Source organism: Dama dama, chromosome 26 (genome assembly GCF_033118175.1).
Source record: "Dama dama isolate Ldn47 chromosome 26, ASM3311817v1, whole genome shotgun sequence".
Taxonomy (NCBI): domain Eukaryota; kingdom Metazoa; phylum Chordata; class Mammalia; order Artiodactyla; family Cervidae; genus Dama; species Dama dama.
The window spans coordinates 31,439,936-31,456,251 of NC_083706.1; the positions used below are offsets into that span (position 1 = coordinate 31,439,936).

At 38.1% G+C, this 16,316-nt stretch overlaps 1 protein-coding gene across 1 annotated transcript in view; it reads left to right on the forward strand.

Annotated features, from left to right (window-relative positions):
• ECT2L (epithelial cell transforming 2 like) overlaps positions 1 to 16,316 on the forward strand; it is a 66,830-nt gene that overhangs the window by 27,076 nt on the left and 23,438 nt on the right. Inside the window, exons 5-12 of the mRNA XM_061130187.1 lie at positions 340 to 592; positions 1,386 to 1,554; positions 2,390 to 2,525; positions 4,320 to 4,488; positions 5,143 to 5,271; positions 10,928 to 11,020; positions 12,613 to 12,795; positions 14,259 to 14,362. Of these exons, the coding sequence (XP_060986170.1) occupies positions 340 to 592; positions 1,386 to 1,554; positions 2,390 to 2,525; positions 4,320 to 4,488; positions 5,143 to 5,271; positions 10,928 to 11,020; positions 12,613 to 12,795; positions 14,259 to 14,362 (1,236 nt within the window). The remainder of the gene's footprint in view (positions 1 to 339; positions 593 to 1,385; positions 1,555 to 2,389; positions 2,526 to 4,319; positions 4,489 to 5,142; positions 5,272 to 10,927; positions 11,021 to 12,612; positions 12,796 to 14,258; positions 14,363 to 16,316) is intronic.

The window sequence follows — 16,316 nt, forward strand, 5'->3', positions numbered from 1 at the left end:
CTCAAAACTGGTTGCATATTGGCAGTATTATATGGGTCAAAGTTGTTCCCAGTGCAAAGGTTAGAAGCAGAATTCTCAGAATCTGGTGCATACGCTATGGGAGCATTGAATAAGTATACAAAGAAGACTAATACATATATTCATATAAAACATACATGTTCATCAAATAATATTTTTCCTATGGAGTAAGGTATGCATCTTATTTCTCAGAATCAAGTTTAGATGGCAAGTCAACTGCACTAAAAATCTCAATGTAATAAGAAAAAATTATCTATGTGCCTAAAAAGATTACTAGGAAATGGTCCTTGCAACTCATCTTTCTTATTTCTTTTTCTGAAGGATTGCTTATGGAGGCCCAAATGCATTAAGTTTGGATGGTTTCTGCCCTATACACCAACAGATAATGAGTACGGTGCTTGGAAACACCATTACATTGCTTGTGTGTCCAACTTAGATTGGCTAACCCCTAGGGAAGCCGCTGCTGTTTATGGGACTCTGAATGAACCCAAAACAGAAGATGAAGAGCTACAGGAGAGGCAAAGAGAAAAGTGCCTAAGGAAAATAGTTTGGGAGAAAATTGCACTACATAAGCGTGAGTGGTATTTTACAACTTTATGTCTTAGCTGAGTAATGTAGAAACCAATGGATTTACATACAAATTCCCACAGAAGAGGATAGCACTGTCTTCTTGAAATAGCCTATAGGTGGCATTCTTTAAAGTATGTCAGGGAAAGCTCTTTGTTCTTTACTATTACCTAAGAAAAACAAAAAGATTTCCAATGAAATATGTAAGGTTAAATGCCAGTGCCTCCGTGAGACTAAAGGTAAGGAGAGAGCAGCACAAACACAGGCAAAAGCAAATACATTCAGGACAATTCAGAAGAATTAGTATTGGTGACAACATAGGGAAAATGGAAACGGAAGCAAGAAGAATGACATTTTTTTTTTTTAGGTGAAAAGGGAGCGGGGATGAGACATGCTCTCAGCTAAGCCCTCTGATCTGCAGTGTGTAATTAGCAAACCTGATCTGAGTTCTCCCATCTTGCTTTTTCACTGACTCACCCTCTGTGAGACTGTAACAAATGGGAAATTTACTTGAAGCCAAGAAGGCAAAAATGATGTGACGCCTACAAATTGATGAACTTGGTTTCTATGAGAAAAGAGTTGCTTATTCTCTGAGCTTTGTTTCTTGACCTGAAGTGACTGGTAACTTGCAGCTACAGAGCGGAGAGGATAAGAGAACCAAAGAGTCTGTAAAATGGCTGTAATTACTGCCATCTGGAATACTGCCCTGGTGCAGCTTAATTTTGATGGCTTTATCTGTGTAGACTTGGCTGGGAGAAGCTTGAAGTAAACAGCCAAGCCTGCTGCTGTTTGTTTTTCAGAGGAGTTGTTCAAAGTTCGACCCCCTTGGGTGAGTGGAACACACTGCTCTAGATTGTTCAAATCCAAATGCCAACCGCGTCTCTCCCAGACTGTGAGGGATCGAGTGAGATTACATGAAACTTTGGAGAAACAGCTTGTTTTGTCATCTTTAGAATCTTTGCCCAAGCGGTAAGCAAACCTTCATCTGTTGAAGGTTCAGCACCTTCCCATGATACCAAGAACTCATTCTAGAATAATTTAGCTAACATGCAGTGGTCTTGTATAATTTTTTTTTTGGTCTTGTATAATTAAATCACTCTTATCCTATAAAATAGCAATAGAAATAGTTCCTTAATATTCAAAAACAGTGGTCTTGAACATGCTTTCTGAAGTAAATATGTAACATTCAAAATTTACATTTCAAATATTCTTAACTGCAAAGAAGCGATGTTGTAGATGTAGCAGTTTTTCTCTATAAAGTTATTGAGCAAAAATAACATTTTTCCAGAATTTTTTTTCCATTTATTTTTATTAGTTGGAGGCTAATTACTTTACAATATTGTAGTGGTTTTTGCCATACTAGAATTTTTTTTTTTAAATGGAGTAAGTATATCCATCTGAATGGTGGTGGGGATGAGGCAACTGTAGAAATAATGGACATTATTTGAAAAAACCATGAGGCCCAGGTGATTAGGGAAATTTAAAATATCTTGGCTGCTTCCTTTTTGAATGTTATTTTGAACCCTTTAGTATGTCAGTACATTGGTTTTAAGTGCCCTACAAAAGTAAGTCCCAAGAACACATTCTAGCATCCCATGAAGACAAGGAGACACCTGGTGGGCAGCTTTGGCCCCACCCACCCAGGAGTCCCCTTTGCTGACATCCGTGAAAACCACAGGGAGAGACCGAGGTCCTGAATCTGCTTGCCTTGTACAAAGAACTGATGCCCACACGACACAATGGTGCTCACTTATCAAACTAGAGAAAATAAAAACTTCACTTTCCCCCCCTCTTTTCCTCATAGAAGCAACATTTCTGGATGCCATTCCTACCCTTTATTATCAAAGAAAAACTGGCGTGGAGTTTATAAAAATGACAGTTCTTCAAATGCTCTCCAGCCACACTTCATATTAATATCATCTCGGATTCCTGCATATGAGGTACAGTGTGTTAGGAGGCCAGCCCTTCTCTGAATTGGGTTTTTTTAATCTTCCCTAGAATAGACGTATGGCAATCTTTTGGTCACCATGTGTATGAAAATGATTCATCTCCTAAAAGGAAAGCTGTCTGATCTAAGTGGAAATGTACAGGCCCAAACAGTTTTAAAAATCAGAAGCAATAAAAATAACCATAAATCAAAATTATTTTTTTTATATTAAAGGCCCAACTGCCTTGCTTTTAGGGGTCCAATAAATTTTTGTTGAATTCAATTTTTTGCCCCTAATCCACAAAAGAGCAAAGTTATACAAATTATTTAAAAATTTCTTTGGAATGACTGAGGAATTTAATAATATCTTGTAACTCGCATCTCTAAAAAGAAAACAGTCAGAAATCTATTTTGTGATCTACTTAATGAAGGTGACTTTAAATGAAAATATGCTCTTTCTATAATGAAGTTATATATTTTAAATTTTAATGTGAATAAGAAAAAAGAAGCACAAAGAAGACATAGGAAGCATGTATACATATGAGTATGCATGTATATGTACATATACATGCATTGATACACACATAGGCATATATGTAAGGGATGGAATTAGTAGAATGTATTTGTTGGCTTACTTAGAAAGTTCTTGCAAAAAATTCTATTTGTAAGAAAATGGTTGCTTTCAAGGTATGAAATCACTTCACTGTTGAACATCTAGGAATTGACTTTGATCATTTACAACTGGCTAGCTTAATGGATCCATATGAAAGCAAGATCAGAGTTTGATCTCCATGTGGGCCATAGATAGTTTCTCTAATGTTTAAAAATACCTCATGCTGGGCACAGAGGATAACTGATGACAGAGTAAGAGTGAATAAAGTGGAATTGAATAAATCCATGATCCTGTTTGTCTTCTTTATGTAAGACTACGCCTGACTTACTCATCTGACTATGAATGTAATGGAGGTTTAGGTAAAAACCATGAAACCATGTGGTAGTTCTCGATTCAGTTGAACTGTGATCTCCAGAAAGTGGCATGAGGTTTTGGGAAAAATCAATGCCTTCAATGACTTTACAACCTGACTGCTGCTAAGGAATTAAGTTTATCAAAGTGAAAAGTTTATTTGGTTGCTGAATTCAAAGAACAGTGGTTTTAGCATTTATTTACTACGAAATAAATATTTACCAATATTGATCATTCAAAAATTTATAATTAAGAGGAAAACAAAATCTATCTAAGAAGTCCATTACAAAATTACATAATTTTATTACTTTAGTGTATATGTCACTGTGCATGGGTGTGTACAAAGATAAAAAAACTGGAAGAAAATAATTCATTAGTGTTTCTTTGAGTGGTGGATGGTGGAGTTACAAATGCACTCAAATTTCCCCTGTTAGAAAAAAAAAAAAAACAAAATAATTTAAAAAAGAAACTAGTGATGGGGAAAACTTATCATCTTCCTCCTATAATTTTGGAAGAAAAACAATAGTCTTCAAAAATCATAGATTACATAGTCACTGTTTTTAATTTATTAAAAAGTATTCTAAAGTAACAGGTTTCCCTGGTGGCTCAGATGGTAAAGAATCTGCCTATAGTGCAGGAAACCTGGGTTCAGTCCCTGGGTCGGGAAGATCCCCTGGAGAAGGAAATGGCAACCCACTCCGATATTCTTACCTGGAGAATTCCATGGACAGAGAAGCCTTGTGGGCTACAGTCCATGGAGCCGCAAAGTCAGACATGACTGAGTGAGTAACATATCCTGAAGTAATGGGCTTTGGTTCCTACTGGTCTGGTTTTGTTTTCTAGATGGTGGCGAACAGTGTTAGAGCAGGTATCATTTCTGTGGTGTATGAACACAGTGGCCTAAACTTGGAGACCCTACTTTATCTCATAGAAAAAGCTCTGGATGGGCAGATGGCACAGAGTGTGGGAATATTCAGTGATGGAGACAGCAGAGAAATCAACTTACTCCAAGGTAAGACTGGGGATTGGGAAGAAAAATTTGCACTGAGGTAGTGTTTGTCCATAATTTAAGGAGGTTGCTATCCCATCTCAAAGCAATCAGGCAGGAGGAGTTCCTTCTTACTCTTTTCTTTCTTTACTGGGGCTTAGGAAGGCAGTCTCCAGGACTCCTTTAGAAATCGGTGCAGACACATGCAGACTAGCTGAATCATCACATTCAATTCCCCGCAGGTGAAAGGTACAGTGAAGTTTCCCATGCCTGGGAGCCTTACTTCTGCTCTTGAGGACTTATTTATTGATTGGCAATCACGGGAAACATTTCCACTTTGGAACTTGGTTGCAAAGTCCCAGGACTTGACTGGCCATTGGCCAACCATGCCGTGAGCCTGGTAACTCACACCACTGACCCCCGGAAGCAGAGACACAATGTCCTTAACCTAAGCACTCCGTGTCTAATAAATCCAGGATGGGAGGAAAGTGTTGTCTTGTTGGAGCCCAGTGGTTCCTTCTGTGGTCCTAACATGGGGCCATCACTTGAAGCAGAGATGCCCTGCAGATCTTGGCCTTACAAGCAGATGTTGGCTTTTTGAACCTTTATATTTTCACAACACAAACTGCTCTTAGCTTCTGTTAAAGTAATGTGACATTTTGATTTCCTCCCCCTCAGGCTATAAAATTGGTATTAAAAATTTATTGATGCCTGAAGTGAGAGACTTCTGGGAAAAATTAGGAAGCTATGTGGCCCCTGAAGAAGAAGGGGGTCACGTGGACCTCTTTGTACCACTTGGAGCATCAGGTCAGTTTTGAGAGGTAGTGGTCATACCTACTTTGTGATGATTCATAAAATGTCCTCAATTCAAATAACTAAGTTACATTTATTTTTTATTTTTCCTCCTTATATTGCACATACTCAGATATTTAGGGGGAAAGAACATCAAGGTTAGTGGTCAGAGTAACCTGTCCCTAAAGAAATAGTCATTAGTGATAAGAGCCAACCAGAAAAATTATTTGTTTCTTCTGGAAAACACAGTAAAATCAGCCTCCACAGTGCAGGTGAAAATGCCAGACCAGCGCTGGGACCATAAGCAGCCTGTATGAGGAAACTTTCCCTGTTGGGTTCAGAATCTGGAAGAAGTGGGCATGAACTTGGTGACCAGGGACCTGGACTTCAATTCCACTCATGTGACTTGAGCTGTGTGGTCTTAGGCTAGTTTGTGGACCTCTGTTTCCTCATATGAAAGTTAGGATAATAGTATTTTACCTTATTGGGCTTGTGAATATCAAAATACATATAAAATACTCAAATGTTGGAGTATTAAAAAATGGTGAAGTGCCTTGTAAAGATGAGTGTGGTAACTTATCATTTTAAGTGTCTGTCTAGTATCAGCCATATTTAACATAAAAGCTCTGCTTTCTTGAATTCATGGGCTATGTTTTTTGTTTATTTCTTTGTTGTTGTTTTTTAGCTAAGCAGAACATGGGAAAGGAAGTGTGGAATTAAAGTTTCTCAAACTGTTTCTTGCTACCCATTCCTTAGGGAACTTAAATTTAGTTCTTAATCCTTAGATTTCATTGGACTATTCAATACATACAAAGCATGACTCTGGCAGGATTCCTCTAGGCAAAGGAAGTATAGCAAAGAGTTTAAAAGAAAATAAAGTATAAATTATTGTAAAAAGATAGTTTTTACAATTACTACAAGTATATAATCTCAATTATGTAGAAAATAGGGATAGACAACTCTAGGAGGAAATATCTCTAGATCTGTTATTTCAAATTTTCTTTTAAAGTCAGTTTGAAAAGGGTAAGTTACAAAGAATGTGGAAGGTGTGACTCCAATGTTTAAAATCTGTGTATGTGACAGGGAGGGTGGCGGTGGGGTGTGTGTATAAGAAGGGTTTGGAAGCATATATACCATCATGCTGACAATAGTTGGATAATATTAGTGAGTTTTCCTTTCTTTTATATTTTCCTTTTTCTTTGATTTTTTGTCTCTATTTTCTGTAGTGAACTAGTATTACTTTTAAAATGAGAACAAAACAAATTTTTTAATGGGAGTAGGGGGAAAAAAGGATGTTAAAAAGTAACATATTGAAAGGCCAAGAGAATATGGGCAAAAGGGGAAAAGAACAGTAGATTTAGTGACACAAAAATGGTCTCAAGTGAAACTTAATGGTACTCAAACAACAGATTTCCCATTGCCATTCTGGGCCCCCAGGTCATCCCTGAACTTCTCATCAAATATAATTCCTCCTAGGTGAACCATCGAGACCCTGGTTCAGTCAGAAGGCCCTGGCTTCTCAGTCAAAAATCTTCCACCACCTTAGGAATCACTCTGGAGCCTGTCAGTCCTATAGCTGTACCTCCTCTGAAATCTTGATCTTAAGCATTTGTCTCTGAGTACCACTTCCAAATCATGTCCTCAAATATTCCCACTCTATCGGTTCTTTGCCTGAGGATCTCCAATCCACAAACTCCCACTTACTCACTCTCCATCACCATGCCTTCAACCTTGGTTCCTTCCTCATTAAACCTAGATTTACTGGTTTGTCATTATCATCTCTCTTGCAAAGAACCTGAACTTCTTTTCTGCTGGCCAAACCCCAGTTTATTTGGCTAAATCCCAATGCCGGCTGGAGAAGGAAATGGCAACCCACTCCAGTGCTCTTGTCTGGAAAATCCCATGGACGGAGGGGCCTGGTAGGCTGCAGTCCGTGGGGTCGCAGAGTCGGACATGACTGAGTGACTTCACTTTTCACTTTCATGCATTGGAGAAGGAAATGGCAACCCACTCCAGTGTTCTTGCCTGGAGAATCCCAGGGACGGGGGAGCCTGGTGGGCTGCCGTCTATGGGGTCGCACAGAGTCAGACACGACTGAAGTGACTTAGCAGCAGCAGCAGCAATGCCGGTTAGAACACAATCTTCTGCATAATCTATGCCTGCCAGTACTGAAGCAGCTGAAGACTGTTGGAAAGAGTAATACAACTGTTCTTACTGATCAACTTTAATGCCATAAATACCAAATGGGATTGGAGCTCTGACAAGCAATCCTACCACATTTCCTTGGTAAATTCATTTTTCCACTCTTTAATGACTATGTCATCCCTTCTCCTCTTTAGTCAATCTTTCAATAACCCTCTCTCACTTACTGATTTCACCATTTACTTCCCTAAGGAAACCCCTTAATATACCTCCCACCACAAAAACCACCATCTATCCCACCTCTTACATTCATCCTGTCTTCCCTTCTATTACGGTGAAAGAAGCATCCCTGCTTGAATCAAACATCAGCTACTCCACTTGGACACCGGATTGCACCACCTTTCGCCTTCTCAAGACATCACTCCTATGCTCAAATTCACTCCCAGAGCCTCAATCCTATTGGATTAATCCTATCAGAGCAAGAACACCTGTAGTAGCTCCTCCACTCTCCCTCCCCCCTGAAAAAGAGACCATAAACTTTCTCTCACATGAGTTGACTATACCAATGGTTCTCAAGTTGTTGACATGTATTTGACTCACCTAGAGTCAAATACAAGACCTAGAGTCACCTAGAGGACTTGTCACAATCCACCTTGCTGGATCCCACCCTAGTGTTTCAGGTTCAGGTCTGGCATGGGAGCTGAGAATTTGGCGATGCTGATGCTGCTGATCCCACAGCCACACTTGGAGAACTATTGGTATAGCTCAGAGGTCCCCAACCTTTTCAGCGGCAGGGACCAATTTTGTGGAAAACAGTTTTTCCATGGACCAGAAGTGGGGGTTTGGGGATGATTCGAGCATATTACATTTATTGTGCACTTTGTTTCTAATCTAATGCTTTCACTGATCTGACAGATGGTACCAGTCCACAGCCGGGAGGTTGGGGATCCCTGATCTAGCTGACTGCTTCTACCTTCCTCACCTCTCACTTGCCCGCCTCCCATGTTCCTCCAAGTGGTCTCAGTCTACCAAAGCCACTTTTGGAAGACTATAAACAACTCCCATGTGCCCAAATCCAGCAGTCCCTTCTCCATCCGCACCTCGCCCTGACCTCTCAGTGGCGTTTGAGGTGGATGAATACGTCTCCTCAAAACTCTCCTTCTTCCCTTGGTTTCCCTAATACCACCCACTCCTTGTTTTCCTCCTACCTCAGCAGTCTGTTCCCCTCAGTCTCCTTTGCTGGCTCCTTCTCTTTGGTGAGGCCCTTAAATGTGTCGTGGGCTTGATCCCAGTCTCACTTATTTTCCATGACTATATACTCTTCCCTTAGGGAGTCTCATTTATTCCTATGACTCTATGTTCAATCTGGATACTGAAGACTCCCAAATTTATGTCTCCATCTCTGAAATCTCTCAGCTGTAAACTCATATCTAGCTTTTACTTGACATCTTCATGTGGGTGTTTAGTTTGCATAGCTAATAGGCATCTCAAAGTGCACACACCTGAAACAGATTCTTGATTGCCTTGCATCACAAACCCACCCCTTTCCCAGGATTCCTCACTTAAGATTGCATTATTCACCAGTTACTGATAAGCCAGAAACCTAAAACTCATCTTTTTTTTTTTTTTGGTATCACAAATTGTAATACAAATTGTAAGCACTTTTATTAAGGTATAGTTGACACGAAGTATTTAAAGTGTGTAATTTGATAAATTGTGACATATGTCTACACACCATGTGAAACCATAAAACAGTCAAGATAATGAAAACATTCATCATCCCCAAAAGTTTCTTCCTGCCACCTTGCAATTTCTCACTTTGCTTCTCCACTCCAACCAGAGGCAACCACTGATCTCACAATATATTAGTTTGCATTTTATAGAATTTTCTGTAAATGAAATCATACAGTGCATTTTTTTGGTCAGGCTTCCCTCACTCCAGATATTTTAGATTCATCCATGTCATACTGGTATCAATGGTTCATTCCTTTTTACTACTGGGAATGATTATATTGTATAGTTATACCACAATTTGTTTATCCATTCACCTGTTGATAGATATTTGAGTTCTTTCCAGATTAAGGCTTTTATAAGCAAAGCTGCTGTGAACATATGCTTTCATTTCTCTTGGGTAAATAAATGACTAGGAGTGGAATCACTGGTTTATATGATAGGTATATGTTTAACTTAAAAAAAAAAACAACCAGCCAAACTGTTTCCAAAGTGGTTATGCCATTTTAGATTTCCACTCCAGCTACCCAACACTCCGACACTTGGTAAGGTCAGTCTTCTTAATTTGAGCCATTGAAGTGTGTCCTGATATCTCTTCATGGTTTCAATGTGCATTTTCTCTAATGATCAGTGATGCTAAGCTTCTTTCCATGTGTTTATTTGCCATTTGTCCTCCTTGGTGAAGTGTCCATTCAAATCTTTTGCTCATTTTAAAAATTAGGGTTTTTGGCTTTTTACTGAGATATCTTTGTATATTCTGGGAAATAAACAAATTTTTCTGTTGCAAATATTTTCTTCCACTCTATGACTTATCTTTTCCTTCTCTGAATAGTTTCTTTTGAAGACAAGAAATTCTTAATTTTGACAAAGTCTAATTTATCAATCTTTATGTTTTATAGATTATGCTTATGATGTCATATCTAAAAACGCTACCTAACCAAAGATCACTTCTATGATTTCTCCAAAATTATTTATAGTTTTAAGTTTGACATTTGGGTTTGTGATCCATTTGATTTATGCTTTTTTAAAAAAACAGAATGCAAGGTATGAATTGAAGTTTTGTTTTTTTAAACAAGTGGCTATCAAATTATTTCAGTACCATTCCTTGTAAAGACCATCCTTTTCCCAGTGGATTTTATTTGCATCTTAGTTGAAATCAATTGACTATGAATGTATAGGTACTCTTATGAACTTGCTGTAATTTCATTGATCTATTTGTCATTGGAAACATTAGATACAAACAAGTGACAGACATCCCATTCTTTCAGCCACAACCATCTTGCTGTGAGCAACTGAAACAACTTGGAGTAATCCTTTACTCCTGGACCACAAAGAATTAAAATACATTACCCTATAGTTTCATTTGAAGTAGTTTGATCTATATGCTGTGTCACGGAAGAAGGGGTAAAATTAACACTAAAATTTGACCATTGTATTCCACTGTGTGTTTAACAGTTTTAAAACTATCCGCTTGCAGTGAGACTTTGAGTCAGACTATTTTAGAAAACCTGTGTAGACTTTTGTGTCTTTGGCCTAATTCCAAATTTGAAAATAAGCACCAGGTCAAACTGCATCCCTCTTTCTCCACCCTGTTGTCAATCCTCCTGAATGAAGTGTCTGGACTTCAGCATTGAAGGATGAACTATAAAGTGTTGATGGACTATTCCATGAGGGATTTGAATTGAAGACAAGGCCTACAAGTGACCTTTCTTGGCCAGCTCATTAGTGCTTCTAAGTAGTATTTAACTGTTATGGCAAACCTGTGAGTGAACTAATGAAAGTATTTTTGGCTGTGCAGAGGCAGGAATAGAAGTTCTTTCTCAGCTGTCTCAACTGACTGGCACGTTATTTACTGCTCCCACTGGGATTGCCACTGGCTCTTACCAACATGGTAAGTGTGTATGGGTGCTGACCACCGTGTCCAGTGATACCCACCAACTCCAGGATCACCAAGGACAAAACACAGCTCATAATACTGATTCTGGCAATGTCAATTACTGCCTTTCCTTCCTACTCTGAAGGAGTGCTGTCACTCCCCAAACTAGTTCATTTCTCATCACTCAATCATTTGCTTAGAAAGGAATTATTACAAATATCTGCTTCAAACCATCATTTGCAAAAACTGTTGAAAATACAGCTTTAACAGTTAAACAAAGATGTAGCTGATCTAGAGAAATTATAAGTACAGAGAACAATTTTCTTCGTAAAACATTATCAATGTGCTTTCATTTGGAAAAATGAATTGGAGCTATAAGGAGCTAGTGAAGGGGCTGGCTCAAGTTTCACTGCAGTACCCTTGAGGGAGAGGAAGAGCAAAGAGAAATTACACTTGAAAGCAAAATTTCATTTAGATAATAAAGCTGCAACTATTGGATCAAAATGTAACATTGGCTGACTAACAAGAGTCAAATTGCTTTGCTATAATAATGTTAATCATTTTCCCCTTTAAAACTCCCTCACTTCCTATCAAACAGGGATGGGAGTGATGTAAAACTATATAAAGCATTACTTGTCTAATCCTGGATGCTAAGTGCCTTTCAAGACAGGAAAGCTGGCATCATTGGGAGACTTGTAAGGGAGAAGATTCATGATGATACAACAAAAAGCTCCCTGACCTAATACAGTTTTGCAGCAGAAGTTGCTTGCTACTTTTAGTTTACATAGCAGCAGCACCCAATGAGAGCATATTTGGCCCCATGAAGGGAGGAAATCAGCCTCGCAGAGATAGCAGGGTGTAAACAGCAGTGTAGTGCAGATAGCACTGCAGTTATAAAATGGATTTTCATCTTTTTCTCCTCCTCTGTCCCTTCTTCCTCCTTTTCCCACTCTTCTTCTTCTCATTCTAGAAGAACATGTTACAAATAGTTTCACGTTTATCAGCAAAAAATGTGGAGAGAAGAATGAAACTATCTATTTAGGACAGAAAATCAAATTTCCCTTGGCCCTGTGTAATTCAGTCACTGATTTTCAAGGAAAGAAACTTTCTTAAGCACCCATTTCAGTACATGTAGAGATATCTGTAGAGAAAGAGCAGCTGGACATGATGTAAATAAGATGCAGGGCTGGCTCCAATGGAGATGACTTTCGGATGACATGATGGGGAAACCAGGCAAAGTGCGGTTTTCCTGTATTTTCACTTTTTAGGATATGAACATAAAATAGTGTATTCTTATTTGGAAGTCTATTCTGCTTTTGATGCAAAAATCCAGCAGCTATTTAATTTTACTTCAAATACAGTGTAACATGTCAAACTCATCTATCAAAGAGTAGATAGACATTTGAAATTATTCATTTTGTCCTTTTTGAGTTTCTAATTTTACCTTTGAAAGCAGACTATGGGTGTTTATCTTAGTTTTCTAATGAGAAAGTGTAATAAGCCTGATATAAATACAATTAAGGGTTTTTTTTTCCCACACTGTAAACAAGAAGAACTCTTTCATTTGAGCTTAAGTCTGTGATACTAAATGGGGAAAATAATGTCAGTTCTTAGTGACTGGCTGGGACGACAGTGGGAACCGGCACCCCCTTCCATCTACTTCACCGAATCAAAGCTGCAGACATGGTCCAGCTTCACCGACTTCCTGGAAGACACCTTGAAATCGGTAAGGAAACAATTAAGTCCTCTCTTCAAGGAGCTGCAGAAGAACATCAGTGGCAGGATGATAGGTAAGAACTGTTGCTACTTCTGTTGCTGGTTAATTATGAAGCTTGTCACATATCCAGAGTGAATACAAATGTAGGAATGCAGAAGTAAAAAACTGTTTATTGTCTTAGTTTTTCATAGCTTCTTTCAGATATCATGAATATCCACTAAGAACAAATATATTCATCTTTACAATGCTGAAGCTAGTTCCTGGTTTCAAATGTTACCATCTTATTCTGTTAGTCAGTTGTTTACCTTGGCAAAATTCACTTTGCTAAGCCAGAGAGCTCTGTCCTTTTCCCTCTACAATTTGCTCTCAAAGTTAAGCACCAACATCCCAATTAAGCATCTCTTAGACCACAGCACCCATTACTTAAACTGTTCTATAATTGAATTCTATGTATTTTCTTTCTAAAATATTTAATTTGGTGATGGGCTTCATGGGGAGGCCTATTGGACATTATGGGCTTCATGGGGAGGCCTATTGGACATTATTTGTTTTCACATTTATACTTGTTACTCATGATCCAATTATCACAATAAACACTTTTGGAAACAATGTCCTGTTTCAACTTTAGATCTTCATCTAAACCTGTCAGTTCTTAAAAATCAAGTACTTTTTAAAAAATGTATTTAAGTAGGTTTTTCCTGCATCTTTAACTACCAACTCATTTTCCTTCCTAACTCTTCACACTGAAGCACTGTATCAGTCAAGTCATTATACATCTGTCTTACTTCTCTCTTCCCTTCCTCTGCCTTGCTCTGTCTACACAAGAGCTGCAATATACAAATATGCATGCAGGTATTTTATCTGTCAACGTATGTCCATATCTCTTTGCATGAAGCAAGGATTTGTCTTTTTGGTTTTAACTCTATCACATTTAGTAGGTGTTCAGCTAATATTTAAAAATTGTTATGAGGCTAAAAACAAGGAGAAATTATTTCTCCTGGTTCTTTCACAGGTATTAACGACTAGAGAGATAAATGAAAAGATTAACAGTAGAAGTGTTTTCTGATCATGTATGTCATAAGGCATGAAAATCGAATGGAAAAAGGTTGCTTTTCAAATCAATGCAAGTTGCTCAAAATATTTTTAAAATATGTATGTATGTTTGTATGTTGTTCTCTATGGACTTAAAATATTTATGGAATTGAGCACAAAGATAATGCAGAATATGGAAGACCTTTTGGTAGAATTGAGAATCTAAACTTTATAAGGTTTATTTTTACATGTTCTTTCCCTGTCCAATTTATACATTTCATTCAATATCAACTTTGTCAGGGTGGGTACTTTTTATATGCTACACATTTAGATGCTTTTGCTCATTTTCTATTTTACTTTGATAGATAATCTTCATGGCATAATAGAATTTTTATTCTTAGTCTGCATTTTTATACACTAACAAGCAACTGTAAGGACTAAGTTTTCTTCTTGATCACATCTCTTAAATTAATTACAAAGAAGCATATGGACTTATATTTACAGGGCAATTTGTATTTGACACCATGAGTGTGGCTAATATTCTGAATAACCAAGAAATCATACAAGCTCTGGCAGATGGATTGATAGAGCTTTCAAAAGAAAATTCTGTAAGTGCTCCTTTGAATAAAATAAGCTACAAAACCCCCAAAACTTAAATTTTAGTGTGCATTTACCACTTTATCCTTTAGGACACAATTCCTCAGAGAAATAGCATCAGTTTATGAAAACAGCCACTGAAAGAGTGTGAACCCAAGATGTATTATTACACCAAAATAGACATATAGGAAAATCTTCTCAGTTATTTGATATTAATCATATGGTACACTGACCTATCTTGTGATTAATTTCAGTCAGAAGTGACTCCTTTAAAAAAAAAAACATGTTTAGTGGCTTATATTTCACATAAACATTATTCAACAGTTAAAACAATTTAATAGTATGGCAGAAAAACTGAGAAAGTGTGAAACCAGCTAGAACAGATGAAAGGCAAGGAAGCCTAGATGAGAGAGGAAGGAAAAGAGAAAACAACAGAACAGAAACAAGGCAGTAATTTGGTTGGGGATAAGCTTGAGGAAAGCCTGAAAAAAATCAGAAGCAAATCTTCAATGCTCTTCCAGAAAAGTCAGTCCACATACCAGGACACAGTGAGGGGAGGCAGTGTAAAAACATACTCTGCCCTAATGTCATAGAAAGGCTCTAGGAAAATAAAATACAGTCAACTCTATATATCCTTGGGTTCTGCAACCATGGGTTCTGCACCCTCAGATTTACCCAACCACATGTTGAAAATATTCATTAAAAAAAATTCCAGGGACTCACCTAATGGCTAAGACTTCTTGCTGTCAATGCAGGGGACCTAACTTCGTTCCCTGGTTATGAAACTAGAACCCACATGCTGTAACTAAGACCTGGCATAACATAATTAAATACATATTTTTTTTTAATTCCAAAAGTTTCAAAAGGTGAAACTTGAATTTAGCCATGCATTGACAACTATTTACATAGTGTTTATACTGTACTAGGTACTATAAGTAATTGACAGATGATTTAAAGTATATGGGAGGAACTTCCCTAGTGGTCCAGTGGCTAAGACTCTGCACACCCAATGCAGCGGGCCTGGGTTCAACCCCTTGTCAAGAAACTAAATCCTGAGAGCTGCAACTAAAGACTGAAAATCCCATGTGTGGCAAATAAGACCCGGTACAGCCAAATAAATAAATATGTAAAGTATATGGGGGTGTTTCCCAGGTAGTGCAGTTGTAAAGAAACAGCCTGCCAGTGCAGGAGATGCAAGAGACTTGGGTTTGATTCCTCGGTCAGGAAGATCCCCCAAAATAGGAAATGGCAAAAAGCTCCTGTATTCTTTTTTTTTTTCATTTATTTTTATTAGATGGAGGCTAATTACTTTACAATATTGTAGTGGTTTTTGTCATACATTGACATGAATCAGCCATGGATTTACAAGTATTCCTCATCCCAATCCCCCTCCCACCTCCCTCTCCACCTGATTCCTCTGGGTCTTCCCAGTGCACCAGGCCTAAGCACTTGTCTCATGCATCCCACCTGGGCTGGTGATCTGTTTCACCCTAGATAATATACATGTTTCGATGCTGTTCTCTCGAAACATCCCACCCTCGCCTTCTCCCACAGAGTCCAAAAGTCTGTTCTGTACATCTGTGTGTCTTTTTCTGTTTTGCATATGGCATTATCGTTACCATCTTTCTAAATTCCATATATATGCGTTAGTATACTATATTGGTCTTTATCTTTCTGGCTTACTTCACTCTGTATAATGGGCTCCAGTTTCATCCATCTCATTAGAACTGATTCAAATGAATTCTTTTTAAAGGCTGAGTAATATTCCATGGTGTATATGTACCACAGCTTCCTTATCCATTCGTCTGCTGATGGGCATCTAGGTTGCTTCCATGTCCTGGCTATTATAAACAGTGCTGCGATGAACATTGGGGTGCACGTGTCTCTTTCAGATCTGGTTTCCTTAGTGTGTATGCCCAGAAGTGGGATTTCTGGGTCATATGGCAGTTCTATTTCCAGTTTTTT